Source organism: Protomyctophum bolini (assembly GCF_963924005.1).
Source record: "Protomyctophum bolini genome assembly, chromosome: 6".
NCBI lineage: Eukaryota > Metazoa > Chordata > Actinopteri > Myctophiformes > Myctophidae > Protomyctophum > Protomyctophum bolini.
In genome coordinates, this window is record NC_137867.1 from 10,774,374 (window position 1) to 10,795,689 (window position 21,316).

At 42.8% G+C, this 21,316-nt stretch overlaps 1 protein-coding gene across 1 annotated transcript in view; it reads right to left on the reverse strand.

Moving 5' to 3' along the window:
- Nucleotides 1–2,992: 2,992 nt before the first annotated feature.
- The window catches only part of bco2l (beta-carotene 15, 15-dioxygenase 2, like), a gene marked incomplete at both ends in the record, with an annotated part of 30,757 nt that continues 12,433 nt past the window's right edge, over nucleotides 2,993–21,316 (reverse strand). Inside the window, 8 exons of the mRNA XM_080765675.1 lie at nucleotides 2,993–3,109; nucleotides 3,755–3,865; nucleotides 4,397–4,579; nucleotides 9,078–9,215; nucleotides 9,913–10,083; nucleotides 13,215–13,375; nucleotides 14,941–15,081; nucleotides 15,754–15,856. Of these exons, the coding sequence (XP_080621801.1) occupies nucleotides 2,993–3,109; nucleotides 3,755–3,865; nucleotides 4,397–4,579; nucleotides 9,078–9,215; nucleotides 9,913–10,083; nucleotides 13,215–13,375; nucleotides 14,941–15,081; nucleotides 15,754–15,856 (1,125 nt within the window). The remainder of the gene's footprint in view (nucleotides 3,110–3,754; nucleotides 3,866–4,396; nucleotides 4,580–9,077; nucleotides 9,216–9,912; nucleotides 10,084–13,214; nucleotides 13,376–14,940; nucleotides 15,082–15,753; nucleotides 15,857–21,316) is intronic.

A 21,316-nucleotide genomic window follows, 5' to 3' on the forward strand; every position in this document is an offset into this window, starting at 1 on the left:
ACATGGCCCTAAAACATATATCATTTAAATAAAATAATATATAATTTGGCATCTGACACTTGAATTGAAAGGTGACTTGATTGATTGACGTAAAAAAATGGCCTGTTAACCCACGACAGAACACTTTGTTTCAAGGGTGTTGAGCACAAAGGTCAGTAGCATCAGAAAGTTACATACAAAAACAAAACAAAAATCCATTTCACCCCCCCCTATATTTTCCATTCCACGTGTGTCCTTTAAAAAACATTTTCAGCAATGAGATCATATTTTTTGGTGGGTAGATCTTGTTGCGCGCTGGTCATTTTGAAAGTAGCTCTCAAGTCAAAAAAGTCTGGGCACCCCTGCTGTAGATATATGTGGTGGAATATAGACCAGAGCATACCTATTTGCACGCACCTCGGCAGTGCCATGGGTGCAGGGCCAATAAGGCAACCATGGAAGGCCCGCACACCATTCTTTAGCCAAAGGAATTACTTTATTAAAGGCATCTGTCGATATCACGGGATCTTCATCTGTGGTCAGTATATGTGGAATATAGACCAACAATATGATATACATATACAGTATACAGTATGATGGACGGTCAGACAATAGGCTGATCCTTTCCCCGCAAATTACAACCGCCCACGGCACTTCGTGTTTAATGTTTGCGGCAACTCGGGTTGTGTTGAGCTGTCCAACGTTGCTAAGATGTATATGCTACTTGTAACGTATAGCATATGATGAGTATTATTTCTACATTGCGGTAGTGATACTTTTACTTCGGCAAAACCTGTTTATTATGTTTGTGATGTCACCTTGGGTCTACATGGGCAGCGTTGATGCCGCCATAGTATGGGCGTTTGCTGTGGATTCTGATGTGACCTCTCGCAGACTCTCCAGAGGCCATCGACCCGCTCGCATCAATTTGTTTTTCCAGCCATTTCAGACACAATGTCCATTTTCTATCACATTAACGTTGACAGAAAATTGAATTTCCTCTGATGCATTTTCGCGTATCCTAAGTGCTGCTCCGATCTCGTCGGGGGTGTAGCGTTTCATTCGGGCTTGATGTTTTTGCAAAAACACTTTAGCAGTTTGAATCATAATAGTGAAAGAAGCAGCATGTGAAAGCGATTCCACTGTAATCGCTTCGATGGCTTTTATTCCCCCCCCTCCCCCTTTTTTTCCACACAATGATTATCCTCCCCACCTAAAGTATTATTTAAACCAATATTTACACTGCTCATGAGTATAAAGCAGGCATTATGTGGGGGGATTTTGGACTCCGTCCAAGGGATGGATTCTAAATCCTTCCACACTTCAGTGAAAACATGCAGAGGACAGACTCAGTGTTAAACCTGCACTATGTAATTGAGCTCTTCATATCTGTCTGTTCTTGTCCCTTTTATGTCCACATATGGAGATCCCTGATGTTAGCAATAGGCTATGGGCATAATGGGCCTGGCCAGGGCATATGGTGTGTGTTTGTGTGTGTGTGTGTGTGTGTGTGGGGGGGGGGGGCGTTGTGGAAAGTCCATGTGCAGTGGTAAACGTCTGTGGAGAATGTCTGACTGCGAAAAGTGGACTATGAAATCAAATGGCAGGTGTGGGGAGTTCGGCAGGTGTAGGCTGGGGTGGCCATGCCAATCAATTGGACAGGTTAAGGGATAATGTAGGGCTGTCATTGTTGATAGATAAATCACTAACTGAAGGTGATTTATCTAAAATTATCCCGCTTATTACATGGCTACTTAATACACAAATTAATAAATTAACCCATAAGTGACAACAAAACAAATATTGACTTGCTTACGGTAATGTTGGCGCGCAGAGCGCAACGAGTCACCTTGGAAACAATTGGAAGTGAGTGCGGCTACTGCGTCGTCTATTTCTCGCTCGTTTACAAAAACAATCTTGAAAGCATGTTGTTTAGTTCAATGACATTGTGTGTTAGTTTACATGGCTGTCATGTTGGGTACAGCATAAAATCCAAGCAGCGCAGCGGCTGCAGCCAGGTGCGTTTGATTATCCAGCGGTCTGTTATAGAGTGGAGCGGTCATTATCAAGAAATAACACACAGCTGAATTTGGCGATTGACCAATCAGAATCAAGCATGCATTCAACCAAGCCGTGTAATAAAATACATATACAGTATACACACATACGCATGTACAGAGAGTTGGTGCATTTATTGTAAGTATATTTGCTTGTATTAACACATAAAACATTTGCCATATTGTATTATATTGGTGTGTACTCTCTAGGCAGAGTCAACACTGGTGTGTACTCTCTAGGCCGAGTCAACACTGGTGTGTACTCTCTAGGCCGAGTCAACACTGGTGTGTACTCTCTAGGCCGAGTCAACACTGGTGTGTACTCTCTAGGCCGAGTCAACACTAGTGTGTACTCTCTAGGCAGAGTCAACACTAGTGTGTACTCTCTAGGCCGAGTCAACACTAGTGTGTACTCTCTAGGCCGAGTCAACACTGGTGTGTACTCTCTAGGCCGAGTCAACACTAGTGTGTACTCTCTAGGCCGAGTCAACACTGGTGTGTACTCTCTAGGCCGAGTCAACACTAGTGTGTACTCTCTAGGCCGAGTCAACACTAGTGTGTACTCTCTAGGCCGAGTCAACACTGGTGTGTACTCTCTAGGCCGAGTCAACACTGGTGTGTACTCTCTAGGCCGAGTCAACACTAGTGTGTACTCTCTGGGCCGAGTCAACACTGGTGTGTACTCTCTAGGCCGAGTCAACACTGGTGTGCACTCTCTAGGCCGAGTCAACACTGGTGTGTACTCTCTAGGCCGAGTCAACACTAGTGTGTACTCTCTAGGCCGAGTCAACACTAGTGTGTACTCTCTAGGCCGAGTCAACACTGGTGTGTACTCTCTAGGCCGAGTCAACACTGGTGTGTACTCTCTAGGCCGAGTCAACACTAGTGTGTACTCTCTGGGCCGAGTCAACACTAGTGTGTACTCTCTAGGCCGAGTCAACACTAGTGTGTACTCTCTAGGCCGAGTCGTTGAACACGCCGTGTGTTCCGTAGGGAATGTCAACGGGCACCTCGGCTCTGCCCAGCTCTGTGAAGGTCTTTGCATCCAGGACCAGCAGGAAGGAACTCTTGTGCTACAGACCGAAACAAAAACATACACATTTAAGGTTATTTATATGGTAACCAGAAGGCTGGCCCCAAAACGCTTTTTACTGAGGTTACGGTTAGGAATAAGGTTAGGTTTAGGCATAGGTTTTACTCAGGTTACGTTTAGGAACAAGCTAAGGTTATTTAGTTTACTGAGGGTTAGGGTATGGTGGTGACTTTTCCGAGGTGGCCGGATTTCTTTGTATTTTTTTTTCCCAAAAGGTTTCATGCCACAATAGCACATGTTAACATGCCATACTGTACAGTACGTTGCTATGGTTACAGTGTGGCATACAGTACAATAATAATGTATGCACTCACATACATATACTGACTAATAATATCAGTCCACTATGCATGTTTCAATGCTGGGCTTTCATTAGTCTGCCAAATCAAAACTCTACTTTCTTTCAAAATCTATCAAATCACTGTCAAAATTAAATTTTATTCATGACAACAAAAGTTACATATAACGCCGCTTAGCTTAAGTTCCTCTCTGGAGAGAGTCACATGGGGGTACCAGCCACTAGGTGGCGCAGACGCACAGAAGAATACCCTACACTCATGGAACAATTTCATTGGGTCATCACATTGTCCCGCTCAAGGTTTTGGATTGCGATTGTTGTACTGACATGTCTGGGTGTGATGATGACAGACATGACCACTCCGTCATCCTCCTCGGTGGCGTTGGGCGCCGCCACAAACACCGGCTCGGACGGGTACAGTCCCGGGTAGCGCCACGTCTGGACAAGAGACATTATAGGGGTCACAAAACAAGTTCTCACATGTGGGGGTATTTCGCTTTAATTAGTTTTGGTTAGTTCTGGAATCTTGTGTAACATGAGTGTAGGCCCCAACGAGGCCTATCAGTGCTTCGATTACTGTTTTCATTAGCGGGAGGCTGGATTAAGGATTTATTACGCACAGATCATGCCCATTTCATTTCGTTTTGAGCCATAGTGCCAATAAAGATGGCGTGCACGCACATGCTATTTGGGATCAATATAAATAGGAAAATGAGCCTATGTTATTTAGTCTGGAGTTGTCCTTTAACCCATTTTGGGCGGGAACCCCTTTTGGTCATCATGTCATGCTTTAGCTATTGAAAAGTAGGTCTGCTATTTTTGAAGAATCGTGAAAAGTGACATGAAAGTGTTTGAGAACGACTGACATAGAACAACTGCTTTTCCAGGAAAACAGTCAGGATGTAGAAGACATTTGCAGAATCGTTCCCAGGTCAGAATGGGTTAAGCTCCTTGGCGTGTTATACGGACCTTAAGCTCTTTGGTGTGGGTGTCCATCTTGAGCAGGGAGTCGCTGAAGACGTGTCCGAAGCCGCAGGCGTAGAAGTAGCGGTAGGGCCTGCCGTTGTGCTTCTCGTAGTTGATCTGAGGGAACTCACAGCCGCCCAGCTTACACAGCTCCTCGTCATACAGCTCCTCGTGAGTCAAGGACACCTGGCAGGACGCAATTAAAGCGCAGCGGATTTTAATTGAGAAGCATTGGAACCACATTGGTACAGAATTTCGAGGATTACACATGAGACTTATTTCCATTGAGCTCCTAAATACGATATATATAAGCGATGATGACTATGACTATATACTTACAATGACAATTCTGTCAACGAATAAAAACTAGGCAAACATGTTAGGGAGGGACTAGTGGAGAACAACAGAGATCCAGTAGAACTGAGACAAGGCATGTTATGCTTGGTTGTGTACGAGAGTCGTGCAGAAATAGCAGATCTACAAGCTCAATAAATCAGGCATTATGCCGCCATCACAACCTGCTAAAATACAAATTAGTCGACTAAATCAACTATAGATTAAGTTGACTAAAATCGTATGCTATAGTCAACTAATAGACTCAAATGACAAAAATGACAAAAACAGAATGGAATTTCATTCAAAAGTCTATAGAACTGTCATGATTTATGACCTTTATGTGCTTGCTTGCTTGCTTGCTTGTACGTATACTCAGCTACTTAAAGATGGAGTGCCATGATTTTTTTCCACCATAAAACATGATCATCAGGTATTATTATAATATAAGGAGGAAGAACTTTTTCCAAAAAGTGTACAGTATTTTGTAGGCCTACAAGAAAATAAATGACATTACAATAAAAGAAAGAAAACAAAAATACAAAAATACATAGTAATATAATTGTATAGTATTGTTTGCCTTGAGAGTGCCTTGGGGATAACTACATAATTACTTTACTTTTCACTGTGATATGGGAGGTTTTTAATTTAGAGTATCTATATTTTTAGTTTTTAATGTAGTGTATCTGGGCAGCGTCATTTGTAGATTCTGCTTCCAGATATTCTGCCACTAACTCCCATCTCCTTTTGAAGTAAGGAAGCTTCATTTGAAGCTGGGCTGTCATGTATTCCATCTTGTACATTTGTTTAATTTTTTGTCGCCACTGATCCATAGTAGGGGGGTTGGGTTTCATCCAATTAAGTGTCACCATCTTCCTTGCCACTATTAACAGAATATGTAATATATAGCACTGGTCCTTCGTGAATACGTGTTCATATTATATCTAATAATGATGACCTTGAGTTCAGTGAAATATCTTTTTAAAAGATTTGATCTAATTCTGTTTCACGTCTGAATTTTTTGGCAGTCCCAAAATATATGAGTATGGTCACCAGTCATGTCGCAGTTTCTCCAACATTTATCCGTTGAGTTGGGTTTATATTATGCACTGGCTGTCAAAGGAGTCCTAAAGAACCTAATTTTTGTTTTCCAGTCGAATTCTCTCCATATTTGGCTCTGTAGTCCTCCATGACAGCCAGAACATATATCTTCCCATTTATCATCTTCTATTATAGTGTTCTGCTCCATTTCCCATTGTCCCTTAATATGAAGAGTATTATCAGCCATATCTAACCTTTTTTTTTTGTTGGTGTTGGGTGTTCAGAGATGTCAATGAAATGTTGCTCCATATTGTTCGGTAATCTTTTAATGGCGTCCCAGTCTTTATTTCTTATAACATAGTTTCTAATTTGTAAATATCTATATAAATCTGTTGGTGGCAGAGCATACAATACCTCTCTTGGAGTTGTGAGAAAGATTTAAATATACTCCCATCAAACGGTTAATTGTAATTAAACCTCTTTCTGCCCATCTTTTGTATGCTCCGTCCCATATTGAAGGAATAAACTCTATGTTGCCTACTATAGTCATGGCTCTTGATAGTGCCGTGGCTATCTTTAGCTGTGTTTGTACTAAGACCCATATTTTTAATGTATGTTTAACCCATATATTATTTATTTTTATTTTTTTCCGAGACTCTTGGCTGAGAAATGGAAGGGTAGATAGTGCTATTCCTGGTATTGAGTTTTGTTCTATAGGGACCCGTCCTGTCTCCGCATCTCTGCACACCCAAGCCATTGGCCCGTTTTACTGTCAAGGGTTCAGCCTCCAGGAAGAAACCCTAAATACAAAGTTTTTACACCATAGACACATGAAAAACTGGAAAAATACAAAAACAGTGGCACTCCATCTTTAAGCAAATTTGATAGCCGCATGATACGATGGCCACCAACACTTAATCAGAGACTGTGCACAATGATACGAGATGCATGTTCCGTTACTTCCTGTCCATTCTGTTCTCATCCTTGTCGCGTCATGTGTCCCACTGTCCAATACTGTACGTTTCTCTATGTGTGTATTACACTTCAGAATGTGTCGTGTGATACTGGTTTAACCCATTTAGCCCCCCGTCCGTCCGTCCGTCTTAAATGGGGATGGGGACGGGGGGACGTGTAGGATAGAAGAATAGATAATGTTAATTTGGTCATGGTCCACCATCTGAAAATATTTTGTGCCAGCTAGGGACCCTGATAAGAGAAGCTTTGTGTTATTATTTTTATTTTCATATATATGAAATACAGTAAAGCGGTTAAACTGGTTGGTCGCCGGGCCACACTTTGAGAACCACTGTCATATATACTGTACACAGTAATAGAAAGTCACACTGATCTGCTGTATCAAATGATATGAAATAATAACACAGATTAGACGGTGACGCAATCAAAATGGGATCTGCAGGTATTTAAGACTCTATATGAGCTGCTTGACATGAAAAGATTTATAGAAGCTTTGCCTGAAAACATTAAAAAATATCCACGGAATAGTATTTCATTCTTTAGGTTCTCAATGGGTTCCGCAGTGTACACATTTGTTAGATAGATGTGGGTCCCCGACAAAGAACAAAGAATAAATAAACTATTGGGGTCTGTGACCATACTGGCCTAATGGATACAGAAGTCCTGATGTTTCTCGCTCATCCCCTTGGTCACGTTAGTCATTTCTCTATGGGAAATAACATCTTAGAACAAACTGTCCTGGCGCTATGGTCAGGAAGGTGGCTCTGTATCGTTTACAATAGTCAGTCACTCATATATTCAATATAGTCTGTTTCTGTCAAAAATATATATATGAATTCGGCAGCGGTAGATCCACAGATGGCAACAAACCGCTCCACTCCCATTGAAAAGCATTGGCAGAATCTGCGCATAGAATCAAAGTTTGGTGCAAGTTTTGGTCAGCTATACACATAATACAAGTTGGGGTCCTTGTCATGAAAAGGAACCATAAGGGGTTTAAAGGAATAGACTAGTATTTGATCAATACACACCCCATGAAGGCCTGAATTCATGGATATTTTTGTGGCATTCCTAAGCCAATAATTTATTAACCGGTGGAGTCCTCAGTAGTTGACGCACCTCAGTAGTTGTGCACGCGCGCACACACACACACACACACACACACACACACACACACACACACACACACACACAGCCACACACACACACACACACACACACACACACACACACACAGCCACACACACACGCACACACACACACACACACACACACACACACACACACACACACACACACACACACGCTTTTCACTCTGGAATGAAGGCAGCCGTTCAGTCACCCATGGTAGCCATGACAACCCAATCATCACTTTCCCTTTCATCAACACGTGCGTCAATCTGTGCCAGAAGAAATAATCGTGGAGCTGTGTACGTCTGTCTGTCTGTCTGTCTGTCTGTCTGTCTGTCTGTCTGTCTGTCTGTCTGTCTGTCTGTCTGTCTGTCTGTCTGTCTGTCTGTCTGTGTGTGTGTGTGTGTCGGAAAACATCATAAAGAAAGAATAAATCTTCACTCATCTGTTACTACTGTATGTCATTTAATGACGTTTTGTTTTGAAGGCTCTTCATCGGGTCAAAATAATGACCTTTGACCCGATGAAGAGCCTTGTCATTAAATTACATTGTGGAGCAGATGAGTGTGTGGGTTTATTCTTTCTTGTATAAATTATCTCAAATCTGCATTGTCACTAAAAAAAGCTTTCAAAAATATGAGTAACAATGTTTGCCTCCGAGATGCAGTGGAGTAGAAGTTCAAAGTATCGAAAAACAGAGATACTCAAGTAAAGTAAAAGTACCAAATTGTACTCGAGTACTTCATATGTACAAAACTGTTACTGTTCAGGATTTTTTTTTAAAAGGAAAAAGAAAAGATACCAGCGTTGCTGCGTTATGGTTAGAAAGAAAACTAAAACATGGAGTTAGATGGTTACCTCCCGACAGCAACGAGTGGAATATCCCTTTAAAACGAGCTTGCAGATCTGCTATATACTTTTGATGCTTTCGTGTAACACTGCAGTATGATCAAGTAGGGCGACGCAGGTGTAAAGGAGTGGACCTGGACACTCATGCGTGAAGGAAGCATGAGTTCAAGTCCGTGGATCTCCCCATGGTTTGCGGAGGGTGCGCATATAGAGCCCGCAGGATCACAATGGGTCAATGGACAATCGTGGGATCAGAATTATAGAGAAAAAAAAGTAGGGCGACACAGAAGGTTAGAGATCACAGACGTTTCTGCTATACTCAGTAAGTTTGCGGCAGCAGCGCCATCCCATATACCTCTCCGGGTGCGGTCTTCACAGCGGTGGCCTTGAGGTAGGGCAGAGTGATGAGGTTCTGGCCCAGGGCCGTGTCCTCGTCCACGTTGAGTGGCAGGGCATATCTCCGCGGGAGGTTCCTGCACATGGAGTTGTACCACTGAAAAGGAAACGACAACGCATGCATATTAAGTTAACCCATTAAGACCCTGAGGGTTGCTATACAGTATATCAGTGGTGCTCAAGGACCCCCACAATTATGTTAGCGAACGCGAACCCTCACATCCACACTGCACCGTTGCGCCGGTCCAACTGACATGGCCATATTGGCCTATATGGAGCTATAGCTCTCTGTATATCTGTCAGTCGTTGTCGCTTTCATGGGCATAAATCGAGATGGCCATATATGGACATTTCCCCTTTTGTGGTCATGTATGGGGCTGAGTGATTTCTTGTGCCTCGATGCCAAGACGACACATTGAGGTTGGATTCTATAACCTCATGGGTTGAGAACCCCTGGGTTAGACAACACACTCCATATGTGGGCGTATAGCTGCATCGGCAACTCCTATATGGTTATGGCCGAGTCACGGTGACATGAGTGTGATGGCGTGGTCTTCTGAAAAAAAAAGAAGAAAAAAAACATATACTGTATGTATAGCTATATCAGTGGCGCTCAAACGTATGCATGATTATATGAATTTGGCTGCGAATATGCTGTTCCAGCCAGGGACCCCCGCAGAAGTTTGCTTAAATTATTCTGACCCCCCCCCCAAAAGTTTGAGAACTATATACTGATTGCAGAATGGGCCCTGCATGGGGTCTTAATGGTCTTAATGGGCTAATAGTGATTCCACCTTGTCCATCTCCTCCCCTCCGGGTCTGCGCAGGTTCTCCAAGGTGAAGTCTGCGATGACCGCGCCGTCGTCACCGCAGCACATGTCCATGACCAGCACGCCGTTGTCCTCGAAGGCGTTGATCTGGTGCAGCGCGAACATCGGCACCCCGCTGTATTTCACCTTACTGATCTGTTATAGGCCACGCACGCACGCACAAGAATGGACATGCATTGTGAAAAACAATCCAATACATAAATAACAATACTAAACTTATTAACAGTCCTCCATTTCTAAAATAACGTTATAAACTGTTGAAAAACCCAGATCAGGGTTGCAATGAAGAGGATGTTCATTGTTTGTTTTTTTTGTTTTTTTCATTTAGAAGTGTGCGACAAGCTGTTGCACAACTATATCCATAAATCAGGCAAAACTCCAAGCCATATGAACCTTATAATGTTTAGTCCTACAACCCTAACCCCCAACCTTTTCCTTAATATTTGTTTATTAGTATTATCATTTTTAAAATAAAACACCCATTTCTATGGTGAGTACCAGGAAAATTGTCCTCACAATGGCTATTTCTCAAATACTACTAATAAACATTTAAACACAGTCGTTCAAAAGAACTGGCTCAAAAGACTGGCTCACAGGGCTCACCGATAAAGATAAAATAAAAACTCTGTCTGCCCAGTGTCCCCCCAGTGCCTCCCCAGTACCTCCCCAATGTCTGCCCAGTGTCCCCCCAGTGCCTCCCCAGTACCTCCCCAATGTCTGCCCAAGGCCTCCCTAGTGACTCCCCAGTGCCTCCCCAGTGCCCAGTGTCCCCCCAGTGCCTCCCCAGTGTCCCCCCCCCAGTGCCTCCCCAGTGTCCCCCCAGTGCCTCCCCAGTGTCCCCCCAGTGTTCCCCTCCAGTGCCTCCCCAGTGTATCCTGCTTAGGGCGCCAGATTGCTCAGGACCGGCCCTGGTTGAAACCCCCCTGCCCCCCTCCTCCTCTAAAAAGGAACGGCTCCCTGCCGTGAACCGGATCCCATCGTTCCTTTCAAAGAGCTGTTCAAATGATCCGATTCGTTCACGAACGTCACATCTCTACACACTAACACTATAGGCTGATGGAGCTGTCTGTTGGTCCTGGTGCGCAAAAAAAAAGAAACAAAGCTTTTTTTTAGGACATATTTGACAGCTGGCAAGAATCTCCTTTGGTTGAATTGTTTTGGCCTTGCACCTAAAGCCTATATCGCCTCTATCGCCCCTTTATTTTGGGAGTGTCGCATATAGGCCTACTGTGGTTTCACCAGGACCACATCAAATACCTCGCCTGTTTTCCGCACGCAATGGGGGTAAACTGAGTCAGGAGGATATCATCACACTTGTCAGTAAATGTCAGGACAAAACGATAAAGGTTATCCTGAGCGTTTTGAAAGACAACGGGCACCAACACACAAAGAAAAGGAAGTACACCTGTTTTTTTGAAATGTCACATGGAGTCTGTTGTGCCCTGTTTGTTGGCCAAGAAGAAATTCCTTTTAGCTTTTGATATTGGCAAGGTGAAATGACTGAGTGTGATCATGTGCGTCTTTATGTGTGCATTTGAATTACATTGTTGTCCGGTTTAATGTTGCATTTCTCTTTGACTTCACTTTGGAGGAAAATCACATGCATGCACACCGAACTGCTCCAACACATTTTCAACCTTTCCAATTTTGCGTGCGTGCGTGCGTGCGTGCGTGCGTGCGTGCGTGCGTTGCGTTGCTGTCAGGCGGAAACCCTGCAAACTCCGCATGCAAGGAAAGGAGTAGAGGTGGCGAAGCGAAGGAGTTAAAATACCTGCGTCACCTACACAGTATGCAAAGTATAACGGGGAGTGGGGGGAGTGTTGCATCTATTTATATGTGGGTGTACCTGAGCGGTGTGTCTGTTGACCAGGTGGAAGATGGTGTCGGTGTGGGTGTACCTGAGCGGTGTGTCTGTTGACCAGGTGGAAGATGGTGTCGGTGTGGGTGTACCTGAGCGGTGTGTGTCTGTTGACCAGGTGGAAGATGGTGTCTGTGTGGGTGTACCTGAGCGGTGTGTCTGTTGACCAGGTGGAAGATGGTGTCGGTGTGGGTGTACCTGAGCGGTGTGTCTGTTGACCAGGTGGAAGATGGTGTCGGTGTGGGTGTACCTGAGCGGTGTGTGTCTGTTGACCAGGTGGAAGATGGTGTCGGTGTGGGTGTACCTGACCGGTGTGTCTGTTGACCAGGTGGAAGATGGTGTCGGTGTGGGTGTACCTGAGCGGTGTGTCTGTTGACCAGGTGGAAGATGGTGTCGGTGTGGGTGTACCTGACCGGTGTGTCTGTTGACCAGGTGGAAGATGGTGTCGGTGTGGGTGTACCTGAGCGGTGTGTCTGTTGACCAGGTGGAAGATGGTGTCGGTGTGGGTGTACCTGAGCGGTGTGTCTGTTGACCAGGTGGAAGATGGTGTCGGTGTGGGTGTACCTGAGCGGTGTGTGTCTGTTGACCAGGTGGAAGATGGTGTCGGTGTGGGTGTACCTGACCGGTGTGTGTCTGTTGACCAGGTGGAAGATGGTGTCAGTGTGGGTGTACCTGAGCGGTGTGTCTGTTGACCAGGTGGAAGATGGTGTCGGTGTGGGTGTACCTGAGCGGTGTGTCTGTTGACCAGGTGGAAGATGGTGTCGGTGTGGGTGTACCTGAGCGGTGTGTGTCTGTTGACCAGGTGGAAGATGGTGTCTGTGTGGGTGTACCTGAGCGGTGTGTCTGTTGACCAGGTGGAAGATGGTGTCGGTGTGGGTGTACCTGAGCGGTGTGTCTGTTGACCAGGTGGAAGATGGTGTCGGTGTGGGTGTACCTGAGCGGTGTGTGTCTGTTGACCAGGTGGAAGATGGTGCCGGTGTGGGTGTACCTGACCGGTGTGTCTGTTGACCAGGTGGAAGATGGTGTCGGTGTGGGTGTACCTGAGCGGTGTGTCTGTTGACCAGGTGGAAGATGGTGTCGGTGTGGGTGTACCTGACCGGTGTGTCTGTTGACCAGGTGGAAGATGGTGTCGGTGTGGGTGTACCTGAGCGGTGTGTCTGTTGACCAGGTGGAAGATGGTGTCGGTGTGGGTGTACCTGAGCGGTGTGTGTCTGTTGACCAGGTGGAAGATGGTGTCGGTGTGGGTGTACCTGAGCGGTGTGTGTCTGTTGACCAGGTGGAAGATGGTGTCGGTGTGGGTGTACCTGACCGGTGTGTCTGTTGACCAGGTGGAAGATGGTGTCGGTGTGGGTGTACCTGACCGGTGTGTCTGTTGACCAGGTGGAAGATGGTGTCGGTGTGGGTGTACCTGACCGGTGTGTCTGTTGACCAGGTGGAAGATGGTGTCTGTGTGGGGCTCCCACACCATCATCTTGTTCCAGCCCTTGTTCTGCACTCGTAACAGCAACGCCTTCAGCATGTCCATCTTGATGGCCTGCTCGACAAACACCACGTAGTTCTCAGACATGACTGCAAGGCAGAGAGAGGGAGAGAGAGAGAGAGAGAGAGAGAGAGGGGGGGGGGGCGGGGGGATAGGGAGACACACACACACACACACACACACACACACACACACACACACAGGAGTGAACATAATATACTGTAGGTTGTGCACGTGTAGGCACATACTGTATACTGTGTATAGGGTATAGCCTCTGGGCAGGAAGACAGGCACGCACGCACGCACGCACGCACGCACACACACACACACACACACACACACACACACACACACACACACACACACACACACACACAAACACACAGGGATGCACTGACATTTGCATATATATTATATTTTATACATGGTCTTTTCATTCCGTTACTGATTGTGTTCGAGCCGATTTACTTCTGTTTTGATAAGTGCTTCATAAATACATTTTATTCAAGTATTTAATTATTGTACAGTATAACCCCCCCCCACACACACACACACACACACACACACACACAAACAGGCACGCACGCACGCATGCACGAAGCGTTAACTGTAGACTCACATCTACATATTATATTCTATACATGGTGATTTTATTCTGTTGCTGATTTTGCTTTATTTTACTGTGTTTACTTTTGTTGATGAGTGTTCCAAAAAGAAATGTTATTAATATTATCTATAGGCTTCAGTACCCCCTTCCCCTCACCCAGTCTTGCTGTGAACCTTGTTTTTCAACCTTTTTTATGCCCACCCCCTACTTGCAAATGCCTTACTTTTTGCCATTATAGTGAGTACCAAATTCCTGAAAATAATACGTTTTGAAAATGAAATTATGTGGTAAGTGGTTTAAGTGCATGTGTCTGTGGGTTTTATAAATATTGAACCTGAAAAGTAACAATTGTGGACAACAATTTAAGGTCTCCAGTGACAATAACATACAATATCGTTGCTGTCTGGCAGAAACCTTTGTATCTCCATATTTCAACTTTTAAATGTTTTGTTGAAAATAAAAGGTAGTGAAAATAGCCGATCCACCAGCTCACAACGCACCACGCTGCATCACGTTGTCAGCACGTTGTGAGCTGACAAGGCAGCTCTACTGCACTACTGTGTCTATGTTTAGACTTGTGATTGGACAGCTAAACTAATTACAGTTGTATTCTATTGGTCTAACTGGTTGTTCAGCAACAAACAGTTGCACCATGGGAGATTAGTTTGGTGCCAGACAGTCTGACGGTGTACTGTAGACCATGGTCTGGACAGCACAGCACTGCATAGGGGAGGGAAGGGGGAGTAACTAAGTACATTTACTTGAGGGCAAATCTTCAGTTGCCCTCTCTCCCAATAAGAAGACAATTTACAAGTATTTAGGAAATAGCAGATGCTCTTTATCCAGCACAACTCACGCAATAAGCAACGTATGCATGCATTAATGCATGAAATGCATCAAATTCAGGTAGAATAGGTATGTTACAATAATACAATGTAACTTTATACAACTGAGGTACGATCTTGTTGTGAGCTTGTATAGGCAAAGGTCGGACAGACGGACGGACGGACGGACGGACAGACAGACAGACAGACAGACAGAGTGTACCAAAGCTGTGGTAGTAGGAGGGTTTCCGGGGGTCAGTAGAAGGGATGGTACAGATGACCTCTGCCCCCGCCAGGTCCGCTGCGTCCCGGAGCTCGTCTGTCTCGTCGGGTGCAGGCACGCGGATGATGTTGTAGAAGAAGCCTGACGCAAACATGCACACACACACACACACACACACACAGTCACACACACACACACACACACACACACACACACACACACACACATACACATGTTGGACAAAGGGTAAACACATGGCAGGTTGCAATTCAACACAGCTGCAGCAATTTCCGTCTGCCGGAAGCCAGACAAGAATAAGTCTTACTATATGTGCCTGTACACAAGATAAACAATAAAGAGCAACCTTGGAACTTGCAGAAAATCATATTAATACTAGTTGAGTTAGATTTTACATTAATTGGCCCTTTTTTTTCCTTAAATCTTTATCCCATGATTTTGCGACGCATTTTTTCACCCAGTGTCAATTATCTAATGTAATCCCTGCAAAACTAACTACAAAATCAGCCTTGTACAAATCTACATGTCCCTATAGCCCTCTATATTTAAGTAGTCAAACCGACCGACTGCGCTGGGTACGCTCTTTTGGGGGGCACTAGTGGCTCCAATGCACTTTTGAAGATTACGTCATATAGGTAGCAGCCAAGTTTATGGGATTTTTAATGTTTGTATAGAGCACTTATGACGTGAATTGTTTGCCAGCCAAGTCTATGGACTTTAATGTTTGTTTAGGGTACTAAAATGACGATCACGTGTTCATGAGTTTTAAGCAGGCAGGCAGGCATTAGTGTATACCATTTTTTCCATAGGAGTTGCCCATGTTGTATGTGGCTCCTTCACGGTCATAGTGAGGATGAGCCGTGGCAGAGTTCACAGCAATGTACTTGGTCCAGTCCACCTGAAAATCCACATGCGTATCACCATTAGTGCTAGTGTAGCCTCGGCCTATTTCTCATTGACATTATACATGAAGACACCAGGAAAGTGTTCTAAATCTTCTAAACGTCATTTACATTTTTGCAAAAAGGGTGAAGTGTCCCTTTAAGGGGAATCTTAGATCGCTACATAAGTACTGTGTTCCAAATACCGTGGCGATTTAGAAAAAGTACTAATTCATTCAAATGTGTTTCCTCCAAACACAAACACAGACGTAATCAAAACAAAACTCGATATCATGACACAGAGTCACATACTTGACAAAAACGCCCGTGTGGTTTGTTTAATTCTGGAACACAGTACTGTAGGCTACTTATATGACATGATCTAAGATTTGCCTACGATGGGAATTCCAATACAAACTCCAGGGGTAGCAGGAGCGACGTCAGGACTTTGGTACTTTTGTACTTTTACTCAAGTACATTTTGAATACCAGGACTTGTAGGCTACTTTAATACTTTTACTTAAGTAAAAAAAAGTTGAGTATTTTTTTCCACCACTGCTTATTAGTGCTACCAGAAATGCATGTAGAGCACGCCATGAACATATAGATGGCTACACGCAGAACAGTACAAATTAAGGGATAATGCACTGCAGGCAATAAGATATTTTTGGTCTGTGCTGCCTGAGGAAGTGCACTGACCTCAAAACGCATGACTTATCTGCATGTTATATGTAGCCTACAGTGCAGTATGTTCATCACCTGCTCTGCTATCCACCTCTGTTCAGTTAATTTGCATTTCACACTTCATACAAGTCTAACTTTTTGCAATGAACAATCTCTTGTAAAAAGGTCAACATGCAAGAGATGGCGGTACCAATTTAGATCAAGCCATGTTTTTATATTATTTTATTTATTTTATTTGGACTGTTGTTTGGTACTGCACATCGCAGTAATTAGCTATTGCATTTTGTACCGAAGACTAGAAAGAGTATATTTACAAAGAGAGAGGTAATTTAACCATGAGCAGATAAAAGCATCTCATCTTCAGACTGTTCATTAAATGATGAAACCAGTTTGTTTTGAAAATTATTCTCAGCTGAACGAAGCAAGACTCAACCACTCTACAGATGCTGTTATCCTAGTTATGAAATAACCCCAGCTTTAAGCCCTATTTAATTTAATAGTGGAAAATAGCAGACATACTGTATACGCATGGATATTATTCTTATTACCACTTACCAGTATTTTGGGGGGGAAAAAAATCTGAAATGGCTTTGAACAATGTTTTATTCATTATTATTTTTTCTGCAGAAATAGTAATTTTAAATTATTTATAGAAAACAAAAAGGGATGTTTACTCGTTGTTGAGTTAAAACTCATAAATGGATCTTCAACAAGACACCTCAGACCTCAGACAACTACATCTCCCAGAGTGCATCAGCTGCAAGATGCATGGCTGCTGGTGCTCATTTGGCTGATTGAACACCTGTTAAAGGCTGGTGGTGATGACACTCACACAACTAACAAACAATCAAGCTGGAGGTCTACCCAATTAAGAGCTCTACCCCCAAAGACGCCAATGGTCTGTTATGTTTATACTACTGTTTATTCTACTTGTACTTTATGCTTACTACTTAACGTGGTTAAAAATCTGGCCTTAATGGGCTGATGTGTGTAGTTTAAGTTTCAGTTTGGAACTTTCAGTATAGCCTCAATTAGTTTGAGTTTGCATTTACATTTATATTTACTAATTTAAGAGACTACAAAAATGTGAATCTATAGGATTTACCATGTTTAAAGGCATGTCAAATGTCTAGGTTACTTGGAGCTGATAAGCTCTACAAGCTCAAAGTTCAGTTTGTCCCTTTAAATTCTTATACATGTATTTACTTATTTACTTTAATACATTTGTTTGCTAAATTATTCTAGCTTAAAGGTTACAGTTCTGAAATGTTTAATTAAAAATGACTTTAATAATTTGGTTAAAATGTCGACTTTATAAGTTAATTTAAGACATTACATTTTGGCATTCATTGTGTAAAAACACTATCGTTAAAACACTTTGTTTAAAAGACGTTTGATTATTTAAAATATATATTGCATGTTTAAAAATAACTTATTGTTTTGAAAAGATGTTTATTGTTTGTCATTGTTGTTAAAACCTGTTTCTTTGTTTTCGAAGGTTTTCAACCTAATTGAAGAACCAAGCAAGTCAACAAAAGCAACTGTGCAACTGCAACTGTGCAAAAAAGTTGAAAATAAAAGTTGACTTTGAGTTGGACATTGGAGTTGATTCCTTACCTGTCATTTGGAGTGGAATTGGGGTTTGACTTGACACTCGTATTCATCTTTTCAATTTTTAGGGGCACTATAAGGGCACAATATACATAATATCGGTAACCTATACATGTCGGTATGATTGGTTACATGCAATCCAACTAAACTAAACAAATCTAAATGGATGGTTAAGGAGTGAAGGACAAGGTTCAAGCCAATAATCAATACTTCTCGTGGTTGGGCCACATTCTTTTATCTTTTGGCAGTAATGACAGCCTTGACATCAATGTCGTCTGTAAGTGTCCAGCCTTTTATCAACGGCTGTGTCTGACTAAATATGCTTAATTTGAACTATATTAGCTTTTATGAGTCAAAACATAAGTGACCTGCCTGTACACTTAGGGGAGGTGCTGGACTCACAATGATGTATGAAAAAAATAGGCTCTGCACACTCTGATCAGTGCAAAATCGGATTGTTTTATTTATTTTCAAGATGACAAGCTTCCGGTAGTTAGACCAGGCATGACGCATGAGTCAAAACATAAAAATAGAATGTATCTGCTGACGCACAAACGATGAGCAACTATCTGTATAGGCTACTGTAATTTATTTGACAGGGGCTGTTTTTTTTTTCATTCTAGGGGAGCCATTACTCTTTTGAACAATATGAATTGAATGTTCATATTGTTTTATATTGCAGTGGTTATCAAAGTGGGGTCCCGGGGTCCTTAGTGGGGTGTTTAATTTGATAATGGTGTCAAATAAGCTCATACTGTACACTGACTTATTTTAGAGATTTAGATTTGTTTTTGAAACATTTTAGTGACACAGATCTTATATGGGGGTCCCTGGCACAAAATCTTTTCGGATGGGGGTCTGCGGCCAAATACACATTGATAAAAACAAAAATAAAATGTATTTTGTTGTATATGGCAAAGTCCTAATGTGCGATTTATTGTGAAACACTAGTGTAAAAGGAGGCGCCCCCTCTAGCACTTTTTCAGGACAGAATACTATGTAAAAAATGATGTTTTAGTTAATATTGTTCCTGCTGTACTACTGTACTACATACTGCCAACCAAGTGCAGAAATAAGATTATTTAAAGAAGCTTTAACCTTTGCTTTTTTAAAAATAAAATATCCAAATAAAGATTTTTATGGAAGATGCTTCTGAACATAATTGCTAGTTTGATTAGGCCTACTTCAAATGATCTAATCTTAAAATGATAACCAAAAATAGCCAATCTTGTAGATTGAATATTTTCGCTGCGCAACATGCTTCCATAGACATTCCAAAGACATACTGGACAAAAGTTGTGGCGACTGAGATTCTGAACCCATGAATAGATATTCATCTGGGTGTCTTTGACAAGAACAAGTTGTATTGTCTTGACTTAGCCTGGCTTCTCCTATATTCTAGTGTATTTACTGTATTAACCTACATAAATCTTTGTGTTTGAACACAAAATGCATAAAAGAATCCAACAAATTCTGTGCTTCGCTGCACACACAATCATTCTACAGTTGTGGCCCCCGACCTAACCTATAGTTGAATACCCCTGTCCTATACTAATAATCCGCAGAGGGCAATATTGTCTGGCCACTGCAAGTCTAGTCTTGCCTTGGCGAAATGAAGTTCTTTCTCTTTATGACACTGTATAGTCAACTAAACAAGGCTTAAGATCCAAGATTCCAAACATTGCATTGCCAAACAACTTTACCGTTGATTTGGACTATATACGTTCCAGTGTGCTCGCAGATGTAAACATACAACCACTACAATATATACAAGAAGTGTCCACAAAAACATACTGTTACAATTATCCGTAAGGGCTTAGTTCTTCACTGACTGTATAAACCCCCTAAAGAGATATTGTGGAAGGAAGATGTTGGAGTCTTTTACCAAAAAAGGATACAACTGAATCGAGGGTTGGCAAGATGTTCAATCATTCCCGCTGGATGACAATGTGGTTTAAGTCAGAAATGGTTGGGAATACACAGCCAAGTAGGATTCCAATTACAGGGTAGGGCTGGGACAATTATGACATTTTACATGACACAAATTAAAGTATGTTTAATGTTTCACACTCGAGCATTATGAATACAAATGTCTCTTTGACCTTTTATGCTTTGAAGTTGCACAGGGAAAATATAACAAATAACCGAAATATACTAAGAAAAGACTGACATATTTAATACATTAATAGTCATAAAATAGTGGAAATAGCCGATCCAAGAGCTTGCGGCGCGTCCGCGTAGTGAGCTTGTAGCTATTTCCACTATATCTTGAAAATGTTTTTCACATGCTATTGATATCCTATCCTCTCTGGTCATTAGTTTTTTCATGGCCAATGTGTGACACAGTCGTGGGTCGGGCAACCTGGCCTGGCGAACATCTTAAATCCAAGGAGCTAATTTCTCTAGTTTCATCTCTGCTTCGGGTCAGACTGAATTTAAATACATGTATGCATTTCCTTTTGGGAAATTTGGTATTTATGTTTGGTAATCTCACTATTTAAGCATTTTAATCAAAAAGCTTTGCACATTATCTGTGACAAGCCCATTTCGGCACAATATTTGTAAAGTTTTAAATGTAATTTAAATGTATAGGCTGACCATGGCCCCCTTGTGTTCTAAAGCACTGTGGGTTTTTTTTTTGCTTGGTGGATGCCCCCCCCCCTCCCCTCATGATGCCCTAGACAACTGCCTGTTCTGCCTGATGGGAGGGCCGGCCCTGTAAAGTGTACAGAGGCTTGAGGCTACGAAGATTCCCCCTCTGCCGCTTTGTCTTTTCTCTCTCTTTTATCTCTTCTCTCTCTTCTCTCTCTCTCTCTCTCTCTCTCTCTCTCTCTCTCTCTCTCTCTCTCTCTCTCTCTCTCTTTTTTTAATCGAACCCTGCGGCCAATTATTCGTGCTTACAGTTACAACTGTGTCCAGAGTGTTTTCTCGTGGGCAGTTTAGTTGCCGTAGCAATACAGTTATTGAAAAGGTAGAGCGCTATGTTCCAATACAGCCCTGTAGAGCTGTACCGTTGCAACCCTTGACACCTAAAGGCTGCCTCAGAAGAAAAAAAAAAGACTGCGTCAACATTCTGGCGCTGGCATCAAGGACACAGCATTTAATTGGCTTGTCGCACACTCTACGCAGGTATAGAGAATCATTCTCCGTCACAATAGGAACACTGCTCAAGGCTCCGTTTCA